Source organism: Mobula birostris, chromosome 18 (genome assembly GCF_030028105.1).
Source record: "Mobula birostris isolate sMobBir1 chromosome 18, sMobBir1.hap1, whole genome shotgun sequence".
Taxonomy (NCBI): Eukaryota; Metazoa; Chordata; class Chondrichthyes; order Myliobatiformes; family Myliobatidae; genus Mobula; species Mobula birostris.
In genome coordinates, this window is record NC_092387.1 from 38,685,672 (window position 1) to 38,712,154 (window position 26,483).

A 26,483-nucleotide genomic window follows, 5' to 3' on the forward strand; every position below is an offset into this window, starting at 1 on the left:
ACATTGTAGGCAAAGTTTCAGTGTTGGATATTGGGAGTAAGGGGAAAGATTATGGTTTAACCTGCAACTTTAGAAGAACCTTCCATATTGTACCAACCACTGCGTACCCATTTTTAGTTTCAGCCTCCTCTGAGGGGCATGTGTCGACTGCATCAGATTTTGGGCACTTAGGTTCTGAGTAGGACATTCTTGACTATTCAACTTCATTTTCCGTGAAATTTGTGGGAGTAGGGGAGGTGGTTGACTTTAATCCGGGGCTGGATTCGCGACTCCCTCCTAGGCAACAGCACCCCATGCACGTACATTGTACAGTACAGTAGAAACGTGCACTCGTGTCACAGGACAAGAGTCACCTTATTATTAATCTAACCTGGCCCGGCAAATTCATTAACCCATTGGGTTTTGGCGGTTCATGCACTAAGTCTGTCCCCGACATTTTGGCAGCCAACTCTGCTCGTCTGACTCCTCCGGGGGCCTGGCTGTGGTCTTGCATGCACTGTGTGCACCCCCAACAGCTGGCAAAAACACTTAAGATCTGAGTAACGTATTCTGCTGCCAAAGTGTCTAATTGACAACTAGTGCTTGACTTCAGCGGCATCTGGTAAATATTACAAGTCTAATTGTTTTTAAAGATTAGATTAGCTTTATTTGTCAATAGTACATCAAAAGATAAGTAGAATGCTAGACATAAAAAGATTAATATGTTACAATTGTGATGCCAAACCAAGCTATCGGACGATTGATGCTAATTGGAGAGATAAGAGAGACAATGGAGAAACATTCAAAATGCTAATAAGAGAGGAGAGAGGGATTAACGGAAAAGAAACACAATTCAGAATATTGACAGACCGGTTACTTTGAACCTGAACTGTTTGAAGTTTGATGGATAGGTGATACCCCAGCAGGGGGATAAAAAGAGCAGGTTCGCTAAGGCACGCGACACACCACGAGACGAGATAACGAGACCCCGGAAAGAGCAGTGTGCCTCCATAAGTTGGTGGGAGTTTGGAGGTCCGGTTCGCGGGAACCGACCATAGGCTCACAGGGTGTAAAAGGTACGGTTAGTGGGAACCCGGTGTGTGTGTCCACCCTTGCCTGGGTGCCGGGTTCACTGCGGAAGAACGATCATATCCAGAACGGAGGGGTCACAGTCGGTGACCACAGCGGGATAGAAGACATAAAAGGGTCCGCCTGAAACCAACTGCGAAGACATCAAAGGTCTGCCTGAATCAAATTGCATCTCTCTCTCTCTCTCCCCCCCCTCTCCCCTCTCCCCTCTCCCCTCTCCCCTCTCCCCTCTCCCCCTCTCCCCCTCTCCCCCTCTCCCCCTCTCCCCCTCTCCCCCTCTCCCCCTCTCCCCCTCTCCCCCTCTCCCCCTCTCCCCCTCTCCCCCTCTCCCCCTCTCCCCCTCTCCCCTCTCCCCCTCTCCCCTCTCCCCCTCTCCCCCTCTCCCCCTCTCCCCCTCTCCCCCTCTCCCCTCTCCCCTCTCCCCTCTCCCCTCTCTCCTCTCTCCTCTCCCCTCTCTCCTCTCCCCTCTCTCCTCTCCCCTCTCCCCTCTCCCCTCTCCCCCTCTCTCCCCCTCCCTCCCTCCCCCAACGGCACAACAGCGATTACTGCGAACTGCACTAAGCTGAAATGAACTCTGCATCACTTGAGACTGATCATTTTACCCCTAGACTGCGATAGAGCTTGGTTGATCCCTATTGCCCTAGTTCTGTGTACATGTGTGTATTATCATTGCTAACCTGTTGCATTTATATCCTTACGATTAGATTACTGTGTTACTTATTTCTTTAATAAAACTTTATTAGTTCCTAGTAATCCAGACTCCAGCGAGTGGTCCATTTCTGCTGGTTTGGCAACCCAGTTACTGGGTACGTAACACAATAAATAGTGCAATAATACATCGAAACATACAGAGAAACACATCATTTGAGTCAAATCAAATCAGTGAGGGTTGTGCTGGGCAGTCCACAAGTGATGCCACACTTCTGGCACCAATGTAGCATGCCCACAATTCACTAACCCGAACTGTATGCCTTTGGAATGTGGGAAGAAACCGGAGAACTGGAGGAAAGCCACGTAGTCACCCGGGGAAAGTACAAACTCCTTGCAGTCAACAACAAGGAATTAAACACCTCTAAAGCATTGAACTGACTGTTCCATTACTCTGCTACCTGGCAGTCATTAACAAGAATCACCAGCACCATCAGACACTGTCCCGTCCATTTTATCAACCACTCTGGCCCAGTCTTCCATTCCAATTCATACGGTATTTATCCACTCAAACAAAGGGGGTGCAGCATCTGTCCTTTTCACCTGTCCCCTTCCCACCATCCAGGGGCTGAAATGGCCACTCCCAATGAAGCAACGATTCATTTGCACTTCTTCCAATCCAGTATACCTCATTTGATCTTCATAAAGGGTCTTTGAGTTAGAGAAACCAACCATGAGTGATGGTTTTGCCGGGCACCTGCGCTCAGTGGGCAAAGATGGTCCTGAATTCCTGCCGCTTTAGTTCCTCGTCCCGCTCTCACTCTCACCTATCCATATGTGTGATCTGCTGTACTGATAATTTCAGACTCCACACAGACTTGAGAAGCAATGCCTTATCTTCTAAACACACTGCAGCTTTCAGGACTTCTACGTTTAACTTCTCTAACTTTAGTTAGAAACATAGAAAACCTACAGCATGATACAGGCCCTTCGGCCCACAAAACTGTGCCGAACATGTCCTTACCTTAGAAATTACCTAGGGTTACCCACAGCCCTCTATTTTTCTAAGCTCCATGTACCTGTCCAGGAGTCTCTTAAAAGACCCTATTGTATCCGCCTCCACCACAGTCGCTGGCAGCCCATTCCACGCACTCTCCACTCTCTGCATAAAAAAAACTTACCCTGACATTCCTCTGTACCTACTTCCAAGCACCTTAAAACTGTGCGCTCTTGTGTTAGCCATTTCAGTCCTGGGTAAAAGCATCTGACTATCCACACAATCAATGCTTCTCATCATCTTACACATCTCTATCAGGTCACCTTTCATCCTTTGTCGCTTCAAGGAAAAAAGGCCGAGTTCACTCAACCTGTTTTCATAAGGCATGCTCCCCAATCCAGGCAACATCCTTGTAAATCTCCTCTGCATCCTTTCTGTGGTTTCCACATCCTTCTTGTAGTGAGGCGAACAGAACTGAGCACAGTACTCCAAGTGGGGTCTGACCAGGGTCCTATATAGCTGCAACATTACCTCTCGGCTCCTAAATTCAATTCCACGATTGATGAAGGCCAATACGCCGTATGCCTTCTTAACCACAGAGTCAACCTGTGCGGCTGCTTTGAGCGTCCTATGGACTTGGACCCCAAGATCCCCCTGATCCTCCACACTGCCAAGAGTCTTGCCATTAGTACTATACTCTGCCATCATATTTGACCTACCAGAGTGAATCACCTCACACTTATCTGGCTTGATCTCCATCTGCCACTATTTCTGTTCTTCAGCTCTTCCTGTCTGTACATAACTGGCCTTTTTGGCTAGTCATCATTTTGGCTCAGTTTTCTTTTTCTAGTCATGTATACTGGCCTGCTGTACTTGTCTGCAGCCTTGGTATTAGCAACGTGTTATGCAAACAGGAGGCATGGGGTTACACGGTAGTATAGCGGTTAGCGGAACACTTTACAGCGATTAGTGCGAATGCTTTATGGGTTCGTCTTCTGCAGCTCTCTGTAACGAGTTTGTACATTCTTCCCGTGACAACATGGATTTCCTCTGAATGCTCCAGCTTCCCCTCTTATTCCACAGATGGACGGATTATTGGGTTAATTGGACACTTGGGTGTAATTGGACAGTGCGGGTTCATTGGACTAGAATGACCTGTTTCCGTGCTGTATCTCTAAATAAAATAAATAAAAATAAATTTGCTTCAAGCTGCTAGATTAACTTGTTCGGTCTTACCCTTTTATAAATAATACCTTTGTTTTAACAATCTCCACCTCCCCACCTTAAGCGTTATTGAAAACTGGCTTTCTGTCTGTCCTGGTTCTAATGAAGGGTCTCTGACATGAAATATTGACTCTTTTTCCTTGAATTGATTAGGGTTTCTAGCAATTCTTGTTTTTCAGATTTCTGTTGTGCAGTTTAAAAAAAAATTTAGATGTGAGTTACCTTCTTGAAGTGTTGCATCCTACTGGGGCTCGAGCTCCCACAGTGCTGGGGTGAGCTGTTCCAGGAATTAGACCCAGTGGTAGCCATGAAGGACCAAAAAGAGATTTCCAAATCGGAATGGTGTGTGAGTTGGAAGGAACTCCCATGCTCTCTTGTGCTCCATGGTGGTAGAGGGTATGGTTTTGTGTGCTGTCCAAGTAGCCTTGCTGAGTAACTGCAGTCTGCTTTGTAGATGGTACACACTGCAGCTCACTCACTGCGTATTGGTGGTGGGGAAAAATGAATCAAATCAGCTGTCCAGATGGTACTGGGTTTCTTGACAGTTGGAAGAGTTTCACTTCTCCGGGTATTCCATCACACTCTTGACTTGTGCTTCAAACATGCTGAAAGACTTGTGGATGTCAACAGGTGAGGCACTTGTCACAGAATTCATACAGTAGTCTCTGGCCTCTTATCTGTCCAGCTTCTGGTCAATGGTGATGCTCCCAGGATGTTGATAGAGGTGACTTGGCGGCGATGATGACATTGAGAGCAAAGGGTAGATGGTTTGACTCTTGCTGGAGATGGTCACTGCCTGGCACTTTTCTGGCATGTTACTTGTCAAAGTGTCACATTTGCAAGTACACAAATGCATAGGTGCAATGAAAAACACATTTGCAGCAGCATCACTGGCGCATTGCATCATAGCTGTTACAGAAGGCCAATAGGTGCTGGCTTTGTCTGTGATGGCCAGTGTGCGTAATACATAAAAACGTATAAACAATGTAACTCAGTGGCCATTTTATTTGGTACTTCCTGTACCTAATAAAATGGACACTGGGTGTATGTTTGTGATCTTCCACTGCTGTAGCCCATTCACTTCAAGGTTCAATATGTAGTGTGTTCAGAGGTGCTGTTCTGCACACCAGTGTTGTAATGCTTGGTTTGGTTATTTGAGTTGACTGATTTATTTAGAGATGATGGCATCACCATCACTGACTCTCCTACCATCAATATCCTGTGGGTTACCGTTGACAGGAAACTGAACTGGTCTAGCCATATGAACACTGTGGCTACCAGAGCAGATCAAAGGCTAGAAATCCTGTGGGGTGTAACTCACCTCCTGACTCCCCAAAGCCTGTCCACCATCGACAAGGCTCAGGTCAGGAGTGTAATGGAATACTACCCACTCGCCTGGATGAGTGCAGCTCCATCAACACTCAAGAAGCTCGACACCATCCAGTACAAGGCAGCCCACTTGACTGGTACCTCTTCTATAAGCATCCATTCCCTCCACCATCGACGAACAGTTACAGCAGTGTGTACTATCTACAAGATGCACTGCAACAACACACCACAGTTCTTAAGGCAGCACCTTCCAGATGCACGACCACTACCATCTAGAAGGACGAGAACAGCAGATACCTGGGAACACCACCAGTTGGAAATCCCCTCCTAGTCACTCACAATCCTGACTTGGAAACATATCGCCATTCCTTCATTGCTGCTGGGTCAAAAACATGGAATTCCCTCCCTAAAAGCGCTGTGGGTATGCCTACACCTCAGGGACTGCAGCAGTACGAGAAGGCAGCTCAGCACCACCTTCTCAAGGGCAACTAGGGATGGGCAATAAACGCTGGCTTAGCTGGCAACGTCCACATAAATAAAAAATGCAGTGCAGAATAGGCCCTTCTGGCCCTTCAAGCTTCATGACCCAGCAACCCCTGACAACCCTTGGATTTAACCCTAACCCAATCATGGGACATAGAAACATAGAAAATAGGTGCAGGAGTAGGCCATTCGGCCCTTCGAGCCTGCACCGCCATTTATTATGATCATGGCTGGTCATCCAACTCAGAACCCCGCCCCAGCCTTCCCTCCATACCCCCTGATCCCCGTAGCCACAAGGGCCATATCTAACCCCCCCTTAAATATAGCCAATGTACTGGCCTCAACTGCTTCCTGTGGCAGAGAATTCCACAGATTCACCACTCTCTGAGTGAAGAAGTTTTTCCTAATCTCGGTCCTAAAAGGCTTCCCCTTTATCCTCAAACTGTGACCCCTTGTTCTGGACTTCCCGAACATCGGGAACAATCTTCCTGCATCTAGCCTGTCCAATCCCTTTAGGATTTTATACGTTTCAATCAGATCCCCCCTCAATCTTCTAAATTCCAACGAGTACAAGCCCAGTTCATCCAGTCTTTCTTCATATGAAAGTCCTGCCATCCCAGGAATCAATCTGGTGAACCTTCTTTGTACTCCCTCTATGGCAAGGATGTCTTTCCTCAGATTAGGAGACCAAAACTGCACACAATACTCCAGGTGTGGTCTCACCAAGGCCTTGTACAACTGCAGTAGTGCCTCGCTGCTCCTGTACTCAAATCCTCTTGCTATAAATGCCAGCATACCATTCACCTTTTTCACCGCCTGCTGTACCTGCATGCCCACTTTCAATGACTGGTGTATAATGACACCCAGGTCTCATTGCACCTCCCCTTTTCCTAATCGGCCACCATTCAGATAATAATCTGTTTTCCTATTTTTGCCACCAAAGTGGATAACTTCACATTTATCCACATTAAATTGCATCTGCTATGAATTTGCCCACTCACCCAACCTATCCAAGTCACTCTGCATCCTCTTAGCATCCTCCTCACAACTAACGCTGCCACCCAGCTTCGTGTCATCCGCAAACTTGGAGATGCTGCATTTAATTCCCTCATCCAAGTCATTAATATATATTGTAAACAACTGGGGTCCCAGCACTGAGCCTTGCGGTACCCAACTAGTCACCGCCTGCCATTCTGAAAAGGTCCCGTTTATTCCCACTCTTTGCTTCCTGTCTGCTAACCAATTCTCCATCCACATCAATACCTTACCCCCAATACCATGTGCTTTAAGTTTGCACACTAATCTCCTGTGTGGGACCTTGTCAAAAGCCTTTTGAAAATCCAAATATACCACATCCACTGGTTCTCCCCTATCCACTCTACTAGTTACATCCTCAAAAAATTCAATGAGATTCGTCAGACATGATTTTCCTTTCACAAATCCATGCTGACTTTGTCCGATGATTTCACCACTTTCCAAATGTGCTGTTATCACATCTTTGATAACTGACTCCAGCAGTTTCCCCACCACCGACGTTAGGCTAACCGGTCTATAATTCCCCGGTTTCTCTCTCCCTCCTTTTTTAAAAAGTGGGGTTACATTAGCCACCCTCCAATCCTCAGGAACTAGTCCAGAATCTAACGAGTTTTGAAAAATTATCACTAATGCATCCACTATTCCTTGGGCTACTTCCTTAAGCACTCTAGGATGCAGACCATCTGGCCCTGGGGATTTATCTGCCTTCAATCCCTTCAATTTACCTAACACCACTTCCCTACTGACAAGTATTTCGCTCAGTTCCTCCATCTCACTGGACCCTCTGTCCCCTACTATTTCTGGAAGATTATTTATGTCCTCCTTAGTGAAGACAGAACCAAAGTAATTATTCAATTGGTCTGCCATGTCCTTGCTCCCCATAATCAATTCACCTGTTTCTGTCTGTAGGGGACCTACATTTGTCTTTACCAGTCTTTTCCTTTTTACATATCTATAAAAGCTGTACAATTTACAATGACCATTTAACATGTGGGAGGAAACAAGAGCACTCCATGCATTCCACAGATAGAATGTACAATCTCCTTACAGAGGATGCTGGGTTTGAATTCTGAACTCCAACGCTACTGTGTTGCCCTTCCAGTTACTGCCACCTTTCTCTCAGCTTGAACCGGTCTGGCATTTTCTCTTCTGACCTCTCTCATTAACAAGGTGTTTTTGCCAACAGGACTGCTGCTCACTGGATTTTTATTTTGTTTCTCGCACTATTCTCTGTAAACTCTAGAGACTGTTGTCTGTGAAAATCTCAGTTTCTGAGATACTCAAACCACTCCATCTGGCACCAACAATCAAAGTCACTTTGATCATATTTCTTCCCCGTTCTGATGTTTGGTCAGCAACTGAAGCTCTTGACCATGTCTGCATGCTTTTATGCATTGAGTTGTTACCATGCGATTGGATGGTTATATATTTGTGCTAAGGAGCAGGTGTCCCTAATAAAGCGGCCACTGTGTGTAGGCAGTATGCCTAAGAAAAACACTAATTAGATATAAATTGAGGAGGTATGATTGTGTGGTGGTTAGCGCAACGCTTTACAGTACAGATAACCCGGCTTTAATTCCCACTGCCGAGTTTGTACATTCTCCCTGTGACCACGTAGGTTTACTCCGGGTGCTCTGGTTTCCTCCTACAATCCAAAGATGTACCACTTTGTAGGTTAATTGGTCATTGTAAATTGTCCCGTGATTAGGCTAGGATGAAACTGGGGAATTGCTGGGCAGTGCGGTTTGAAGGGCCGGAAGAGCCTATTCTGCGCAGCTTCTCAAAATAAATAAATATACAATTTTTTCAAGGAAACAGAATTAGAACAAAAAAATCTATTTGACTAAGAAGTGGGCAAAGTGGTCACCGTGTTCCTAAACTGCAGTGATTAGGGTTTTAGCAGTTGGTTCAAGGGCAGAATGGTTGAAGGGAAGTAACTGCTCCTGAACGTGGTGGTGTGGGACTGCAAGCTCTGTACCTCCTGTCTGAAGGAGGCTGCAAAAGGAGGGTATGGCCCAGATGGTGGCCTACGCCTAAATGTTGAGTAGGCCCACCTGTAGGCAGTTGACTCAGTGTTAGCCGTTTCATTGTTTATGTTCCCAGTGTGTTTGGAATGTGATGCTTCAACCTGAGCTACTGTTGCATGAGATTGGTTAGCTCTGTCTCTGCCGCGTATATTTTGCTGTTCAGGCCTGGATTGGCAGTTGCATCCAGGTTAGCACCTCAGTATCTCTAGTTAGGCTCCCAGCATGCCCTCCTGCACTGCTTGTTGAGCCCAGATGATAGTCGTGGGCAGAACGGGGGCCATGAGGTTTCACAATGAGCTGCTGTACATTTCTGGAGAGACGAAAGAGTGCGGATGCTGACATCTGGAGCAGCACACGGAGGGAAATGGACAGCCGATGTTTCAGGTCAAGATCCCTCATCTGGACTGATTCGGCTAGATCCCCATCTCCAGGTGAAGTGTCTCGACCCGAAACATCGACTGTCGATATTTCCATTCATGGATGGTGCTTGACTTACTGAGCTCCTCAGAGTTTTATACAGTCTACGTTTCTGCTGCTGACATTGGTGCTTAGCACTTCATGGGTACCCAGCTGGAACTTCCAAATCTCTTGAATCTATCCCATCTTACACAGAGATGTCCTCAGTCCTTGTGGAGGCAAAGTTCTGTCTCCACATGATGTGGTCGGTGGTTACTACAACCCTGGATAAATGTGTCTGCTACAGGAAAATTGCTGGCACAAGGTGAAGAATATTTATCCCTCATTTTGATGCAAGAGACTGCAGATGCTGGAGTGTGGAGCAACAGAGGAAATCAGTAGATCAAGCAACATCTATGGGGTGAAATGTCAACAATCCCCTCCAGAGATGCTGAGTTTCTCCAGTAGATTGATATTCCTCGTGTTGGTTCCTGCACCATCTACCACAGACACAGTCCGGCTGCTGCATCCTTCAGGACTTGGCTAGTCTTCCCACCCACAGGACATTGTGTATTCTTGCAACTTCCAGTGCTTCTTCCAAGTGTTCAACATCAAAGGAGCACTGATTCAGCAGTTTAGGAAGGGCAATCGATGGTAATCAGGAGGAGGATCTGCAGATTTGCGTCATTTTGGATAGTTATAACAAACGAGTTACACAGCAGGGAAACAGGTCTTTAGGCCTAACTTAGAAATGCTAAGCTAAGCTAGTTCGATTTGCCTGTGCTTGGCCCATATCCCTGTAAGCCTCTGCTATCCATGTACTTGCCTAAATTGTTTTAAAAGTATTTGTGCCCACTTTTACTATATCCTCTGGCAGCTTGTTCCATGCATGCACCACTCGTGTGTATACGTGTGTAAAAGCATTCCTCTCAAGTCCCCTTTAAGGCTATGCCCTCTTCCCGTAGACTTCTCTACTCTGGGAATTGGTGGTGGGGTGGAGATACCAAAGGAGGTGTAAGTCACTTCTTCCCTCCGCTAGCCTGTAGGTCACCTGCTTAGCCCCCTGATCAGGGTCACATGAAGCCATGGGAGCAGGTGGTGGACGGTCACGTGAGCAGATCCTGGTTATGCGACCACTGACGCCAGGCAGACAATCTCTGAAGTGTATTGATAATGGCTGAGGTTACCTGTCTTGTAAAGATACTGCCCAGAAGAAGGCAATGGCAAACTTCTGTAGAAAACTTGCCAAGAACAATAATGGCTATAGACCATGATTGCCCACATCGTGCAACATGGCATATAATGATGATGATGACTCTGTGACAATTTGTCCTATCTGTTCCCCTCCAGATCTTATAAAGCACAACGATGTTACCCTCTCAGCCTCTGCTCCAGGGAACACAGTTACAGCTCATCTAGTCTCTCCTTATAACTCAAGCTTTCCAGCCCCAGCAACATCTTTGTGAATATTTTCTGCACCCTCTTCAGTTTAATCACACCTTTCCTATGAAATTGCGACCAGAGCTACACACAATATTTTAATGCAGTCTCACTAACTCTTGTTCTCAGTGCCCAACTGATAAGAGCATGCATGCCCTAATCCAGGGGTTTCCAACTTGGGGTCCACGGACCCCTTGCTTAATGGTATTGGTCCACGGCATAAATAAAGGTTGGGGAGCCCTGCCCTCTGCCAACTTTGCCACCTTGCCTACCCGGTGTCTCCGCTTCCAGGGCCTTTTGCCATTTTGATTTGACTTATGGTCTTGTGTCCTCTGTCCTACTGGTGTTGAGGAAGTACAGGGATGTGTCCGACCAGTATCTGAAAGGAGTCATGGTTGGCTTTCTGGATGAATTGACTGTATCATTTATTGGGCTGATTCATCATAGCCAAAGGGAATTATTTGAATTTGAAAGCACCTTATTTCTTAAATTCCTGTCCAGCAACTAACAGTAACTTATTTGATTTTTGCACAACGTAGGGAGAAAGATTTGCATTTCAGTAACTGTCCGTGATCTCCTGACATCCATAAACACCCTTGAGTCATTACGAATTATGGAAATGCTGCAGCAAGGTGACTGAACTAACTAAGACGCAACCTGCTGACTTCTGGCATCGAGCTGTTGCTGATATGGCAAATATTTATTGCACATTATTAACTGCTCTTGACAAGCTGGTGATTAGCTACCGTTTGAACTGTCACAGTGTATTTTGTAAAGGTGTTCTTGCAGAAGGAGTACCAACATTCAGATGAAATAATGATGAAGGGCCAGTGATGGATTGTTGTGTTGGGGAGGAGGGTGTACGGTTTGGAGGGGAGCTTGGAGCTAATGGTGCAGTCATAGACACAGAGCTATTTTTCTTCTTGGTAGAGGTCCCATGTGTGGGAGATGCTGTAAGAGTAGCCTGGGTGCACAACTGCTTGTAGCAGATACACTTTGCGGGCATTGTGTGCCAGTAGTGGAGAACACATTCACTGCAAGACGTGTGTGTGTCTAGGACATGAAGTAGGCAAGAAAAAATCATGTGGACATTACCCACCGAGCAAACTGCCTTTTCCTGCTGGAAAAAGCTATAGGGCTATTAAAACAAAACCTTCACACCATCTTAAAAGTTTCTTACCCCAGGGAGATAGTCTGATCAACCATTTTAATTAGCCCCCCCCCCATTCCCCCCTAGTGTATTACCTCAATTACTGCACTGCACTGTAAACACTTTAAACCACTGCTTATATTGCCATTTACAGTGTATGTACATGCTGATATTTGTGCACATTTTATTCTATATCTGTACTGACATTTTTATATATTTTTTTAATTTGTGTAGTTGTTGAATGTTGTCATTTTCTGTTGCATTTAGCAGCAGCACACCACGGCAATTTTCGAATATATGTAAATGTATATGGCGAATAAAGTTAATCCTCTTCCTCCAGGGCTCGCAGCTCAATATTCCAGGGTTCTGTTGTTTTAGACATGACAGAGGGGGAGAAATTAAAGGAGGAGAGGTAAGGAAAATGTCACTGCAGTGCTCAGTCAGGACAGACTGGAGAGCTCACCTAGTGAGGCATTATGGGTGGAACTGAGTAATGAGAAAGGTATGTCCATGTTAATGGACCATAAGACATAGGAGCAGAATTAGGCTATTTGGCCCATCGAATCATGGCTGACCCTTTTTTCATCTTATAACCATATAACAATCACAGCACGGAAACAGGCCATCTCGGCCCTTCTAGTCCGTGCCGAACTCTTACTCTCACCTAGTCCCACCGACCTGCACTCAGCCCATAACCCTCCATTCCTTTCCTGTCCATATATTTATCCAATTTAACTTTAAACAACAACATCAAACCTGCCTCAACCACTTCCGGAAGAGTAGTAAGAAAGGTATGACGACATTAATGGAGCCACATTACAGACCACCCAACAGTCTGAGGGGTTTAGAGGAACAAATTTGTAGAGAGATCACAGACTGTTGCGAGACATATTAGATCTTTTACTAGGTGATTTTAACTTTACACGTATTGACTGCAACTCCCATACTGTAAAAGGACTAGATGGGACAGTGTTTGTCAAATGTGTTCAGCAGTGTTTCCTTAATCAGTACATGGAAGTCCCATGAGAGGGTGCGATACTTGCTATGCTATTTTAGCACCTTTAGTAACAGACTGATGCCACTGAGATGCACCACTGAACCCCACAGGAGATCCTTTCTCCCTGTGGCTGTATGACTCTATGTCTCCTCTTCCTGAAGTATATAAGTATATGGTTTTATTGCACACCTGTATTTTGCACTATTACTTTTTAATGCACATTTTGTATTCTTTTTTTCTTCCTCAATGCTTACATTTTGTATTTTAAAGTATATGTTTCTGACTGAGCAACCTTTCAACAATAACTTCCTTCGGGATAAGTAAAGTTTTATCAGAGAATGAGACAGGGCAGGTGACAGAAGTTAGCGTAGGTGAACACTTTGCATCCAGTGATCACAATGCCATTAGTTTCAAAGTAAATATATAAAGAGCTGCGTCTGGTCTGCAGGCTGAAATTCTAAATTGGAGAAAGGCCAATTTTGATGATAACAGAAAGGATCTGGCAAGTGTAGATTGTGTTTGTTGTAAGTGGGAGGCCTTCCAAAGTGGAAATTTTGAGAGTACAAAGCGTATATGTGCCTGTCAGAATGAAAGGTAAAGATAACAGGTATAGAGAACCTCGGTTTTCAAACAGAGGCGCTGGTTAAGAACAAAAGGGAGGTGCGCTGCAGGTATAGACAAGTAGTTGCTTATGGAGTGTAAGAAATGCAAGAGAACATTGAAGAGAGTAATATGGAGAGCTAAAAAAAAAAGGCATGAGGTTGCCTTCGCTGAAAAGGTGAAGAAGTATCTTAAGGGATTCTAGAGATATGCTGAAAACAAAAGGATTGCAAGGGACAGAAATGGTGCTCTGGAACCAAAAGAGATGGGGGAGATCTTAAATACATTTTCTGCATCTGCATTTACTCAGGAGACTGACACAGACTATAGAAGTGAGGCAAAACGGCATCTACTTCATGTACTCTATATAGATTACAGAGATGTTTGCTGTCTTGAGGCAAATTTGGGTGGATAAATCCTCAGGGCCTGACAAGGTGTCCCCTCAGACCCTGTGGAAGGCAAGTGCAGAAACTGCCAGGGCTCTAGCATCCTTAGTGACAGGTGAGGTGCTGGAGGATTGGAGGATAGCCAATGTTGTTCCTCTTTTTAAGAAGGGCTTGAAAAAATAAAGCAGGAAATTATAGGCAAACAATCTGGATAATAATGTGATTAAATGAATTAGCAGATTTGTGGATAACACCAAGATAGGGGGTCTAGTGGGCAGCGAGGAAGGCTATCATGGCTTGTAGAAGGATCTGGACCAGCTGAAAAAATGGGCTAAAAAATGGCAGATGGAATTTAATGTAGACAAGTATGAGGGGTTGCACTTCAGTAGGATCAACCAGGGTAGGTCTTACACAGTAAATGGTAGGGCAACCAGGAGTGCAGTAGAACAAAGGAAGCAGGGAATATACGTCCATAATTCATCAAAAGTGGCCCACATGTTAATAGGGTTGTGAAGAAAGCTTTTGGCACATGTTATGCTAAAGTTATATAAGACTTTGGTGAGGCCTGATGTTGAGTATTCTGAGCAGTTTTGGTCACCTACCTACAGGAAAGATGTAAATAAGGTTGAAAAAATGCAAAGAAATTTTTCAAGGATGTTGCCGGGTCTGGAGGACCAGAGTTACATGAAAAACCTGAATAGGTTGGGGCTTTATTTCTTGGAACATAGAAGATTGAGAGGAGATTTGATAGAGGTATATACAATTGAAGGGTATAGATAGGGTAAATGCAAGAAGGCTTTTTCCACTGAGCTTGGGTGGGTCTGCAACTGAAGGTCATGGGTTAAGGGTGAAATGTGAAAAGCTTAAGAACATGAGGAGAAATGTCTTTGCTCAGAGGGTCGTGAGTGTGGAGTGAACTGCCAGTGCAAATGGTGCATGCTGGCTCAATTTCACTGTTTCGGAAAGTTTGGATAGGTACATAGATGGTAGGGGTATGGAGAGCTATGGTCCTGATGCAGGTTGATGGGAGTGGGCTGTTTTGATGGCTGCATAGATAGGCCAAAGAGCCAGTCTCTGTGCTGTATTTTTCTGTGACTCCTCTTGCGGTAGCTGAGCAGGTGCCACCAATGTGACAAGCTCACTTGAATTAGATGCCGAGTTTCTTGGGAGTTCCTTAAACTTCAGACTTTTGCCTTGTAGGTACTTTGAGGTGTCAAGAGTTGAATAATTCGCTGCAGGATATCCACTTTTGGACCTGCTGTTGTAGCTACAATCTTTATGGTGCTGGTCCTTTTGAGTTTCTGGTCAGTGAGTCTTGGTGATGGAAATGCCATTATATATCAAGGGCAAGTGGTAGATATAATGGGGAGGATCATTGCTCAGTAGTCCTGAGGTGTAGATCTTGCCAAGAGGGGTGAAATGAAAGGTAATGGTCAGGACACATGGAATCACTGACATGTCAGTCCAGGACTTGACTCAAATTCTGGAGTAGAACAAAATCACAAGTCCAAGATGAAGGGTGCCGATCCATAACGTTGACTGTCCACTTCCCTCCATGGATGCCGCCAGTTCATCCAGCATCTTGTGTTTTCCTCAGCAAAATAGCCAACATTGGACTGTGGGTGAGGGGCTGCAGGGAATGGTGGTTAGGGGGATGCAGTAAGGTTATTTGAAAATGTAACTCTTGGGTACATGTTAAATGGGTCCCACACCACCAGGCTCAGGTACAGTTATTACCTCTGAACCAGCAGGCACTTAAATCAGAGAGTACAATTTCACTCATCCCCACAACGAACTAGTTCCACAACCTACGGGCTCTCTTTCAAGGTCTCTACAACTCATGTTCTCCATATTTATTATTTATTTACAATTTTTTTGTTTTTGCACATTAGTTGTTTGTCCTTCCTTGTTATGTGCAGTTTTTCATTGATTCTATTGCATTTCTTTGTATTTACCGTGAATGCCCACAAGGAAACAAATCTCAGGATAGTTTATGGTGACATATACAGTGGCATGCAAAAGTTTGGGCACCCCCAGTCAAAATTTCTGTTACTGTGAATAGTTAAAGTGAGTAGAAGATGAACTGATCTCCAAAAGGCATAAAGTTAAAGATGAAACATTATTTTCAACATTTTAAGCAAGATTACTGTATTATTTTTGTCTTGTACAATTTTAGAGTGAAAAAAGGAAAGGAGCACCATGCAAAAGTTTGGGTACCCCAAGAGATTTGAGCTCTCAGATAACCTTTACCAAGGTCTCAGACCTTAATTAGCTTGTTAGGGCTATGGCTTCTTCACAGTCATCATTAGGAAAGGCCAGGTGATGCAAATTTCAAAGCTTCATAAACACCCTGACTCCTCAAACCTTGTCCCAACAATCAGCAGCCATGGGCTCATCTAAGCAGCTGCCTAGCACACTGAAAATTAAAATAAATGATGCCCACAAAGCAGGAGAAGGCTAAAGAAGATAGCAAAGCGTTTTCAGGTAGCCGTTTCCTCAGTTTGTAATGTAATTAAGAAATGGCAGTTAACAGGAACAATGGAGGTCAAGTTGAGGTCTGGAAGGCTAAGAAAACTTTCTGAGAGAACTGCTCGTAGGACTGCTAGAAAAGCAAATCAAAACCCCTGTTTGACTGCAAAGGATCTTCAGGAAGATTTAGCAGACTCTGGAGTGGTGGTGCACTGTTCTACTGTGCAGTGACACCTGCACAAATATGACCTTCATGGAAGAATCATCAGAAGAAAACCCTTTCATGTATCCTCACCACAAAATTCAGCATCGGAAGTTTGCAAAGGAACATCTAAACAAGCCTGATGCATTTTGGAAGCAAGTCCTGTGGACTGATGAAGTTAAAATAGAACTTTTTGGCTGCAATGAGCAAAGGTATGTTTGGAGAAAAAGGGGTGCAAAATTTCATGAAAAAAACACCTCTCCAACTGTTAAGCACAGGGGTGGATCGATCATGCTTTGGGTTTGTGTTGCAGCCAGTGGCATGGGGAACATTTCACTGGTAGAGGGAAGAATGACTTCAATTAAATACTAGCAAATTCTGGAAGCAAACATCACACTGTCTGTAAAATAGCTGAAGATGAAAAGAGGATGGCTTCTACAACAGGATAATGGTCCTAAACACACCTCAAAATCCACAATGGGCTACGTCAGGAGGCGCAAGCTGAAGGTTTTGCCATGGCCCTCACAGTCCCCCGACCTAAACATCATCGAGAATCTGTGGATAGACCTCAAAAGAGCAGTGCATGCAAGACGGCCCAAGAATCTCCCAGAACTAGAAGCGTTTTGCAAGGAAGAATGAGCCAAAATCCCTCAAACAAGAATTGAAAGACTCTTAGCTGGCTACAGAAAGCATTTACAAGCTGTGATACTTGCCAAAGGGGGTGTTCCTAAGTACTGACCATACAGGGTGCCCAAACTTTTGCTTCAGGCCCTCTTCTTTTTTTGTTATTTTGAAACTGTAAAAGATGGAAATAAAAAGTAATCTTGCTTAAAATATTAAAGAAATGTGTCATCTTTAACTTTATGCCTTTTGGAAATCAGGTCATCTTTTACTCACTTAGCTATTCACAGTAACAGAAACTTTGAAATGGGGTGCCCAAACTTTTGCATACCACTGTATGTACTTTACACTCTGAAAGATTACATCCTTGATTACTTTGCTAAGGCACACCTATACCTGTGGAACAGGTTCACTAGACAGAACTGGTTTTTGAATCAACAAAGTACTCTATCAAGAAATTAATAGCACATCTTCAGAGTAGATAACGCAGTGCTGAAGTACTGTGATAATCATTGTTTTGTTCTTTTAAGCATCTACCTTCATTGCATGGAACAAATGGTTTTAATTGTAATGGCTGGACCTCACTTTTTAGGACTTGAGTTTAGGGCATCAGTCATGGCCTTTTTTGGCTTGGAAGGTGGGGGGAGTGGGTCAGAGGAGTAGAATTGTTGTTAGAGCCTTGTTGATGGTGTGGGGGTGTTGGAAAAGGTTGGGGACAGGGCCAGAGTGCACAGCTGTTGGTCTGAAGCTGCGATGTTGGAATTCTGAGATGTTGAAGGTGGTAAATTGTGGGATGTTGGGGGGCGGGGGGCAGTTGTAATGGATATAGCAGTAAGATTAAGAACAAAAGAACATGTGAAATGAAAGGTTTTCCAAGCAAAAGTGAAATTCCCAAAGTGCAGATGCTGGAAATCTGGAATGAAAGCAGCAAAAGTTGAAAGTGTTCATTAGATTGGCCATGGACACAAGGGAGATTGGTTTTTGTGTTTCTTTTTAAACCTCCCTCCTGTGTACAGCTGAAGACAGAAACTTGACCACCATCGCTGAGCCAACACCCCCACCTCATGTGCTCTGCCTGATTCCACTCTTTGGCAGACATTGCCTTGTTCTCACCACCCTTCCTTACTTGGCTACAGCTTGCTGTACGCCTGATTCCTCATGTTTCCTCATTCTGATGAGAGATTCTGAGCCTGAAACATTAATTCTTTCTCTTTTTCGCGAGTGCCTGAGGATTTTAAACACGAGATTCTGCAGATGCTGGAAATCCAGAGCAGCACACACAAAATGCTGGAGGAACTCAGCAGGTCAGGCAGCATCTATGGAAATAAATGAACAGTTGATATTTCTGGTTGAGATCCTTCATCAGGGCTGGAAAGGAATAGGGAAGAAAATGGCAGATTAGTAAGGTGGGGTGAGGGGAAATAGGCAAGCTAGAAGGTGATGAGTGAAGCCAGGTAGGTGGGAAAGGTAAAGGGTTGGAGAAGAAATCTACTCTGCTATTGGAGTAGGGTGGATCATGGGAGAAAGTGAATTAGGAGGGGCATTAGAGGGAAGTGATAGGCAGGCGAGGAGAAGAAGAGACTAGAGTGGGAAATAGGAGAAGAGGCGAAGAGGGCAGGAAAAAGTTTTTACTGGAAGGAGAAATTGATGTTCATGTCATCAGGTTGGAGGCTACTCAGCTGGAATATGAGGCGTTGCTCTTCCACCCTGAGGGTAGCCTCATCGTGGCAGAAGAGGAGGCCATGGACCAACATGTTGGAACGGGAATGAGGAGAGGAATTGAAATGGTTGGCCATCAGGAAATTCCACTTTTGGGTGCGGAGCTGCTCAACAAAGTGGTCTCCCCAGTTTACGTAGAGGAGGCCACATCAGGAGCACCAGATACAATAGACAACCTTCTGGTGCTCCCACCTTTTTATTCTGGCTTTTTCCCCTTCCTTTCCAATTCTGTTGAAGGGTCTCAGCCTGAAACGTCAACTGTTTATTCATTTCACAGCCTGACCAACTGAATTCCTCCAGCATTTTGTGTGTGCTGCTTTGGATTTCCAGCATTGGTATTCACAATATTTTCTGTTTTTATTTTAGATTTCCAGCATCTGCAGTTATTTGCTCCACAGTGATGTCATCCCATAGCATTGAAGTCACATCTAGGTCTGCAGAGTGACCCTCCACAGAAACGGCCCAGACAAATTTGGCAAATTGTATAGAGTGAACTGCTAATGATTGCTCTCACGCTTCACTGATGGACAGGGGTGGCAATGCTAGCATAGTGGTTAGCACAGTGCTTTCTGGTACGGGCGATCCCAGTTCAATTCCCACCAATGCCTGTAAGGAGCTTGTATGTTCTCCCCGTGACATGTGAATTTCCTCTGGTTTCTCCCCACAATCCAAAGATGCAGCAGTTGGTAGGTTAATTGGTCATTGTAAATTTTCTCGTGATTAGTCTAGCATTAAATCAGGGGTTGCTGTGTGGCATGGCTTTCGAGCTGGAAAGAGCTATTCCGCGCTGTATCTCAATGAATAAAGGATTAATTTTTGATCGCATGATGTTGGGAGCAAAAGCTGTGGTGCGTACTTGAACTTCCAGACATGCTTCCTCAGTTGCCATAACCTGTGAGGCCAGTGCTACCTTGTGATCCAGGAAATATAACCATTGCAAGTCAATGCATCCACCAACCTTTTTTACTTTTGGCTTTTCCATCCCAACAAGTTGATCAAAACTCCCCTCTTTCTCTGCCCCCGCCCCCCAACTGTTGTTCTTCTCTCCGCCCAGGCCCCATTAATGTGCTTGAACCTAGCTTTCCCTCCTCGCTGCTTGGCCTGCTGAGCACTTCCATCACCTTCCGTTTTCATACCCACAGCGGTGTGCTCTTGACTTTTGTCATGAGCCCTGTGTGTGCTTGTAAAGCTGCTGTCACTTCTCAGACCTCTATGATCTGTAGGGATGTGAAGTCAGATAGTTACGTGGTATGGAAGCAGACACCTCAGCGCAACACATCCATGTCAACTGAGATATCTATCCAAGTTAGTCTCATTTGCCTGCATTTTGGCCATATCCTAGTAATTTCCTATCCATGTACCTGCCTAAATGTTTTTAAAACATTGTAATTGTACCCATCTCCACGGCTTCCTCTGGTAGCTCGTTCCATATACCCACCATCCACTGTGTGAAAAAGTTTCCCCTCAGGTCTCTTTTAAATCTTACCCCTGTCACTTTAAATCTACTATCCGTACTGCAATTTTAGACTCCTCTATCCTGGGAAAAAGACCGTGACCACCCACCTTATCTACATCCCCTCATGATTCTAAAGACTCAAAGTTTTATATACCTCTATAAGATCACCACACAGTTTCCTGAGCTCCAGAGAAAAATAGTCCCAGCCTTTACTTATAACCCAAGCCCTCCAGTCCCAAAAACATCCTTATGAATCTTTTTTGCCCCCTTGCCAGCTTAATGGCATCTTTTCTATAGCTGGGTGACCAGAACTACATAAAATACTCACAAGTACGATCTCACCAACAACTTGTACAGTTGCAACCTGACGTCCGAGCTCTTGGACCCAGTGGCCTGGGCAATGAAAGCAAGCATGCCAAATGTTGCCTTTGCCAACCTCTTCACTTGTGTCACCACTTTCAGGGAATTATGTGCAGTAGCCCGTGGTATCTCTGATTTACAGCACTCTTCAGGACCCTAACATGTACTTTGTACCTCCTACCCTGGTTTAATTTAGCAAAACATAACACCTCACACTTGACCACATTAAATTCCATCTGCCATTCCTTGCCCACTTCTCCAATTACCAGTTGTAATCTTAGGTAACTTTCCTCATTGTCTACTACATGCTGAATTTTGCTGTTGTCTACAAACTTACTAAGTATACTGACAATGTTGTCATCCAAATGTTTCATGCAGATTTATTTAGCAATATAACACGGAGTAGGCCCTTTCGGTCCTTCGAGCCCCGCCCCGATTAACCCTAACCCAATCACAGGGCAATTTACAGTGATCAATTAATCTACCAGCTACGTCTTTGGACTGTGGGAGAAAACCAGAGCACCTGGGGAAAACCCATATCAAGGCTCCCTAAAGAACTGCACTAAAATTGAACTTCAAACTCTGGGATGCTCCGAGTTGTACTAGCATCATGCTAACCCACTACACTACCGCGATGCCTACTTAATATGTCGTTCACCTTATAATGGTCTTTGTGTTAACGCTTTGGCTGCTTCATAACTGGACAAGCTGACTAAACCCAACAGTGGGGAAGGGCTTTGCATGGACAAAGCAACTAAGTTTGCCGTACCTGAACTTACTTACCATTACTCTTTCCCAATGGGTGAGAATTGGCAATTAGCTAAGGGTTAGTAACAAGAGATCAGTGATAGGGGAGATGAGCGAATGGGTGTTGATGGTGTCAGCTGAAAAAAGGGGGGGTATATGTGAGTGAATCACACAAGATGCCACATAGAATTCGCAGGAATTGAACTAAACCTGAAATTCTCAGAAAGGATGGGGAGTTGAGAATTATTGCTCGAACTGAAATGTAAGATTAGACTGGCTGGTTATCTGATGTGATTAGTTTGTGTCCTGTTCCGTGAGCTTGCATCATACTTCATTGGAATGGTGCATATACCAGAAGGTAGTGAGGAAGTAGAATAACGAACCAAAAATGACAGGTAGCTGGAAACTCAAGTAATCCTCAGAGCACTCACTGCAGTACACTACACTGGAAAAAGAGCAAGAGAATTATCGCAATGGTTCCATTTAAGAGAATGTATACAGAATAAAGCCTGAAATTTTTACTCTCTGTAGACATCCTCAAAACAGAAAAACTCCAAAGAATGAATGACAGAAAAAAATATGAGAACCGTAAAGCCCCCTGCCCCCTCCCACGCGCTAACAGCATCAACCCTCCACACTCCTCCCTCCCTCCACATTCCATTGGAAAGCATCGGCATTCCTACCACCCACCATGCAAGCAACAGCGAAGCCCCAAAGGAGTGCATGGTCTACACTCCATCAAAAACCACTGTTCATCCCAACAGTCTGACATCCTACAGGCTTTCTCTGTCACTAACAAGGGGGAGAGAGGGAGATCACTCCTTCCACAGCAAGAGGTCCGCACAAGGCCACATCCTGAATGTGCCCTTCTTCCAGGCTGCTCCTGGGAGATATTGAAAATGCGCCTGCTCAGCGAGTTCCAAGAAGAGAAACACGCCGCAGTTTGAGTGCAGCTGTAGACCGTGCACTCCAACAGGACCCCAGCTGCCTTGAAAAGGGAAGAGGAGGCATTAGAAAGAAGATAAATTTAATCTGCTCCGCTGATGAGCTGGGAGAAGTTGCCCTCTGGTGCCGTCTTTACCTCCGTCCCCTGGAAGGGCAGTTTGTGTCCCTGGCAGGAGGGAAAGGATGCAGTTGAAAGACACTGTCTGACACCACCAAACAACTGCTGGGGATGCTAGTGTTGTGTCTCCAGCAGTTGTTTACTGGTGTCTTACAGATGGAAAAACTTGGTGGCAGGATAAGGGAAGGGTAGCGATCAATGTGGCTGGCATTGCATTGGAGGAATAGGTTTAAAGAGGTTGAGTGATCAGGCCCATGTGGACCAGGAATGCTGAAGACTGGAGAAAGGGTCTAGTCCTTGGTGAGGACTTCTCACCAACTAAATAGGAGCTGAGACAAAGGTGGCTAATGAGGAATGCAGCCCAGGAATCGATTCAGAAGCAGACATAAGGGATGAATTTAAAGTTCTACACAGGGCTGATTGTCCAGGACCAAGGAGGGAATGATCAAAAAGAAATAGGCAAGGGGTAAATCTCACGGGAGAATTGGGTTCAGCAGAAAGGTCTGAAAAAAAGTGCTTGCATTCAGTGGCTATTTGAAGCTTACAAAACTTTGGAGCCTGAAGAGAATGAAAAAGTCTTTTGCTGGGGCATTGAGTGAAGTGAAGGATGAGATAGTGAGTCAGAGCTGATGGATAGAGACTATGATGAGAGCAATGAGTAGAGAAATAATGAATAATCTAGATATGCCAGTAAATGTGATGGAGGGTAAGTGTGATGGGTGGGAAATTTAGTTGGAAACTATGTGGAATAAGTCAGAACTGTAACGAAAACCAATTTCGCGCGGGATCAATAAAGTATGACTATGACTATGAACTGTGACTCTTGCCTAAAAAAAATGAAGCAAGTTTCTGGGAAACATCAAAAATAAGGGCTAGTTTGATACCCCTAACTTACCACCTTTAATGACCTGGTCTGACTCTGAATACTGGCTTGTAATAGGGTTACTGTGGCACAGATCTGATTACTGAGGTGTTCTTCCCCGCACCCCCACCCCCGGACCTTGTGCTGTAAGAAAAGGATCTGGTTTTCATCTACTCCTCTCCCTCGCCTCCAGAGATGAGTAGCGCATAGTACAGGAAAACACTTTCTCTGAATCACAACTGCCCTGCTCATCATTACTGGTGAAAATTGATCAAGTGCACCGTGAAAGAAGATTTCCTCATTAAAATATTGTCATTCTACTCCAAACCCCGAAGGAAAACGTCTTAAATTACACAAGTAACTTATGTTCTGAGCATTCCAGAAGTATGAGCATCCTGTCTAGACTGACGCATCAGTTTCAGGCTCAGGGCTTGCTGTACATTCACTCAGGGAGCTAAGATCCCCAAAAAAATTGCCTGTGAGTGACCACTGTACTGGCTTCTTCAAAGAATGAGGGTGTTCCTTCTATGGCCTGGCCACCATTTCTCCCTCATCCATCATCATAGCCTTTGTTGGACTTCACTTGTGTGTGTGTATGCTGCCAAGTGTTCTAGGTATCTCCCCATGAGGAATACTCAGTTCTTTATAAAACACTCTGTGGCCAGGAAATGACACATGAATGTAACTGCCAATCTGCATCTTCTCATGCAGAGCAAAATATCTTCGGCTGTGAGATTTTCCCAGAGCTGAGATGAATAGTTTTATTGTTATGTTCATTGGGGGTGTACTTGCACATTTCTGAGCACAGCTGTTGCTCTTGGGGAAGATATGTTTGGATCCCTCGCGGTCTGGGAAGTGCACCGCCCTGTTTTAAGCTCAAGCGTGTGGTTTGAACTCTGACCCGTGTTGATTAGGTACAGGAGCTTTTGTGGAGGCTTTCAGAGCTTGGCGTGAAGTTGCACTTTCCTGGTTACTGGAATGTGGATGCGTGTGGGCACACAGTAAATGAAGACTAGAGGCAGGAAGGCAGGGGGGGGGTCCCTCAACCACTTCCAACCCATGCCTTTACTTCAATGTGCTTAATCCCACTCAATACAACTTCTCCTCTCTCACCCTATTGCACTGTTCTTTGTATCTTATTCCTAACATCTGGACATTTCCCTTTTTCCAACTCCGATTCCCATTTGCCAATCAATCTGTTCAACTCTAAAACATCCCAAGAAGGGATGGCCGGAGGTGGACCATATTAGATTATGTTAATTTGTTGACTCGTTATGTTAAATGGGGATACTGTTGACTATAAATTTCTCTCTTCCAAGGTATTGGAATCGATGGAGGAAATAACAAGGATTGTGAAAGCGAAGGGAAACATATCTGTATCATTAAAACAGACGGCAAAATAAAGTCGCTGGAAGAGGAAATAAACAGTAAGTACAATGTATTAGATACCTGTTGCAATGTGGGAAGGCTTTTTAAAAGCAGCATTAGATTTTTTGGGATTACGTCATATAAATTTGCTTTTATAAGATTAAATATGGTAGAATGATGTGGAGTTTGCAACACAAAATCTGACTATTCATTCAGCTATTTTAGGCCAGTATTTACGCTCCAGTGAAGGTTCCCTCTGTTTCTCCTGGAAGTTAACTTTATTGCTTTTAATCCATTCCTTCCTAACTATTTTGACATTTTATATTTAAAAGAAAACTGAGATCAAAGCAGTTCTTGGGAATTTTCTGTGTAAATGAAAACCTGCTTTCAATTATGGCAGCCCAGGCCCTGCAAATGAAGTGTGGGAACATTTCAAGCAAAGCCAGAAAACTGCAAGCAAAAGTTTTTGTTTCCTTCTGGACTTGCAGGTTACCACTATCAGCTGATTTTTGAAAAGTCTGTGGCTTCCAAGGGTTTCAGTTTCACCAATTAAAGGCCTTCCATCCTCTTCCAGTTGAAAGTTAGAGACAGGTGTAGAGTACAGCTGAGGACACTGGTGCATGGAGCTGTCTGCTTTGATATCAATGACCTATCAACATTGGAATGCAGTGCTTAGGATTTCACACATCTGTAATAAAATAAGACAAGAAAAATTACATGTGGACAAGAATAACAGAGCTCATCAATTTTTCAAAGTTGCACTCTCTTTTAGCCTGGAGGTGGGTAACTGTTGCCTCTGAGAGTCATTTGGGGAAGTGAGTGCAGAACTCCAGGTTAAGACACATCCTCACTAACCTATACATAGCCCACACGTACAGTTAAATATTTGGGAGATCGGTGGAATGGGTTTGCCAGCTGCTGGGGGGCAGTGGCCACCTTTAGCTGTGTGTGGGAGCTCGTTTCCTGATTTCTGACCTGTCTAGGTTACCAAAATAATTATCATTTGTAGCTTCACTGGGGTCCTGTGTGATTGTAGTAGGACCAAGCATTTTCATTTTCTTTCCTAATTGCCAGCTCCACTTGCCTGAAAGTTTTTTTTTATGTCTTGTGTACCTCCATGTCCCTTTGAATATCAACGTTTCCCAGTCTCACCACTTTAAAGTGAATAACCTCATACTCAACATCTTGGAAATAGCTTCTTCCTCCCCAGCACCAGATTTCTGAACGGTCCGTGAACCTGTCAACTCAATCTTGTTATTTCCATCTTGCACTTTATTTATATACTTTAACTTTTTATGTCTTGCACTATACTCCTGCCACAAAAGAACAAATTTCACAACATATGTCAGTGATAATAAATCTGATTCAGACTCGGTTCCATGCTCTACTCCAGCTGCTATGCTATTATACACTTGGTTTGATAGTTAGTTTCCTCTAGAAGCAGCTTTGTATTCAGAGACAGTTCCCAGGATGTAAAAATAGGGGACAAGCTCTCCTCTACAATCACTCTGAGCACCGGTGCCCCACAAGGCTGTGTACTCAGCCCCCTGCTGTACTCTCTGTACACCCATGATTGTGTAGCCAAGTTTCCATCGAACTCAATATATAAGTTTGCTGATGACACAACAACTGTAGGTCGTATCTCGGGTAATGATGAGTTTGAGTACAGAGAGGAAATTAAGAACCTGGTGGCATGGTGCGACGACAATAACCTATCCCTCAACGTCAGCAAGATGAAGGAATCGGTTGTTGAATTCAGAAGGAGTAGCGGACCTCACGACCCAATTTACATCGGTGGTGCGCAAGTGGAACAGGTCAAAAGCTTTAAGTTCCTCG

General features: G+C 44.5%; 1 protein-coding gene across 2 annotated transcripts in view; it reads left to right on the forward strand.

Moving 5' to 3' along the window:
• Window positions 1-26,483, forward strand: part of LOC140212068 (glutamine--fructose-6-phosphate aminotransferase [isomerizing] 1-like) — a 109,886-nt gene that overhangs the window by 10,616 nt on the left and 72,787 nt on the right. For both annotated transcript variants that reach the window (XM_072282541.1, XM_072282542.1), the window contains exon 3: window positions 24,599-24,706. In XM_072282541.1, the coding sequence (XP_072138642.1) occupies window positions 24,599-24,706 (108 nt within the window). The remainder of the gene's footprint in view (window positions 1-24,598; window positions 24,707-26,483) is intronic.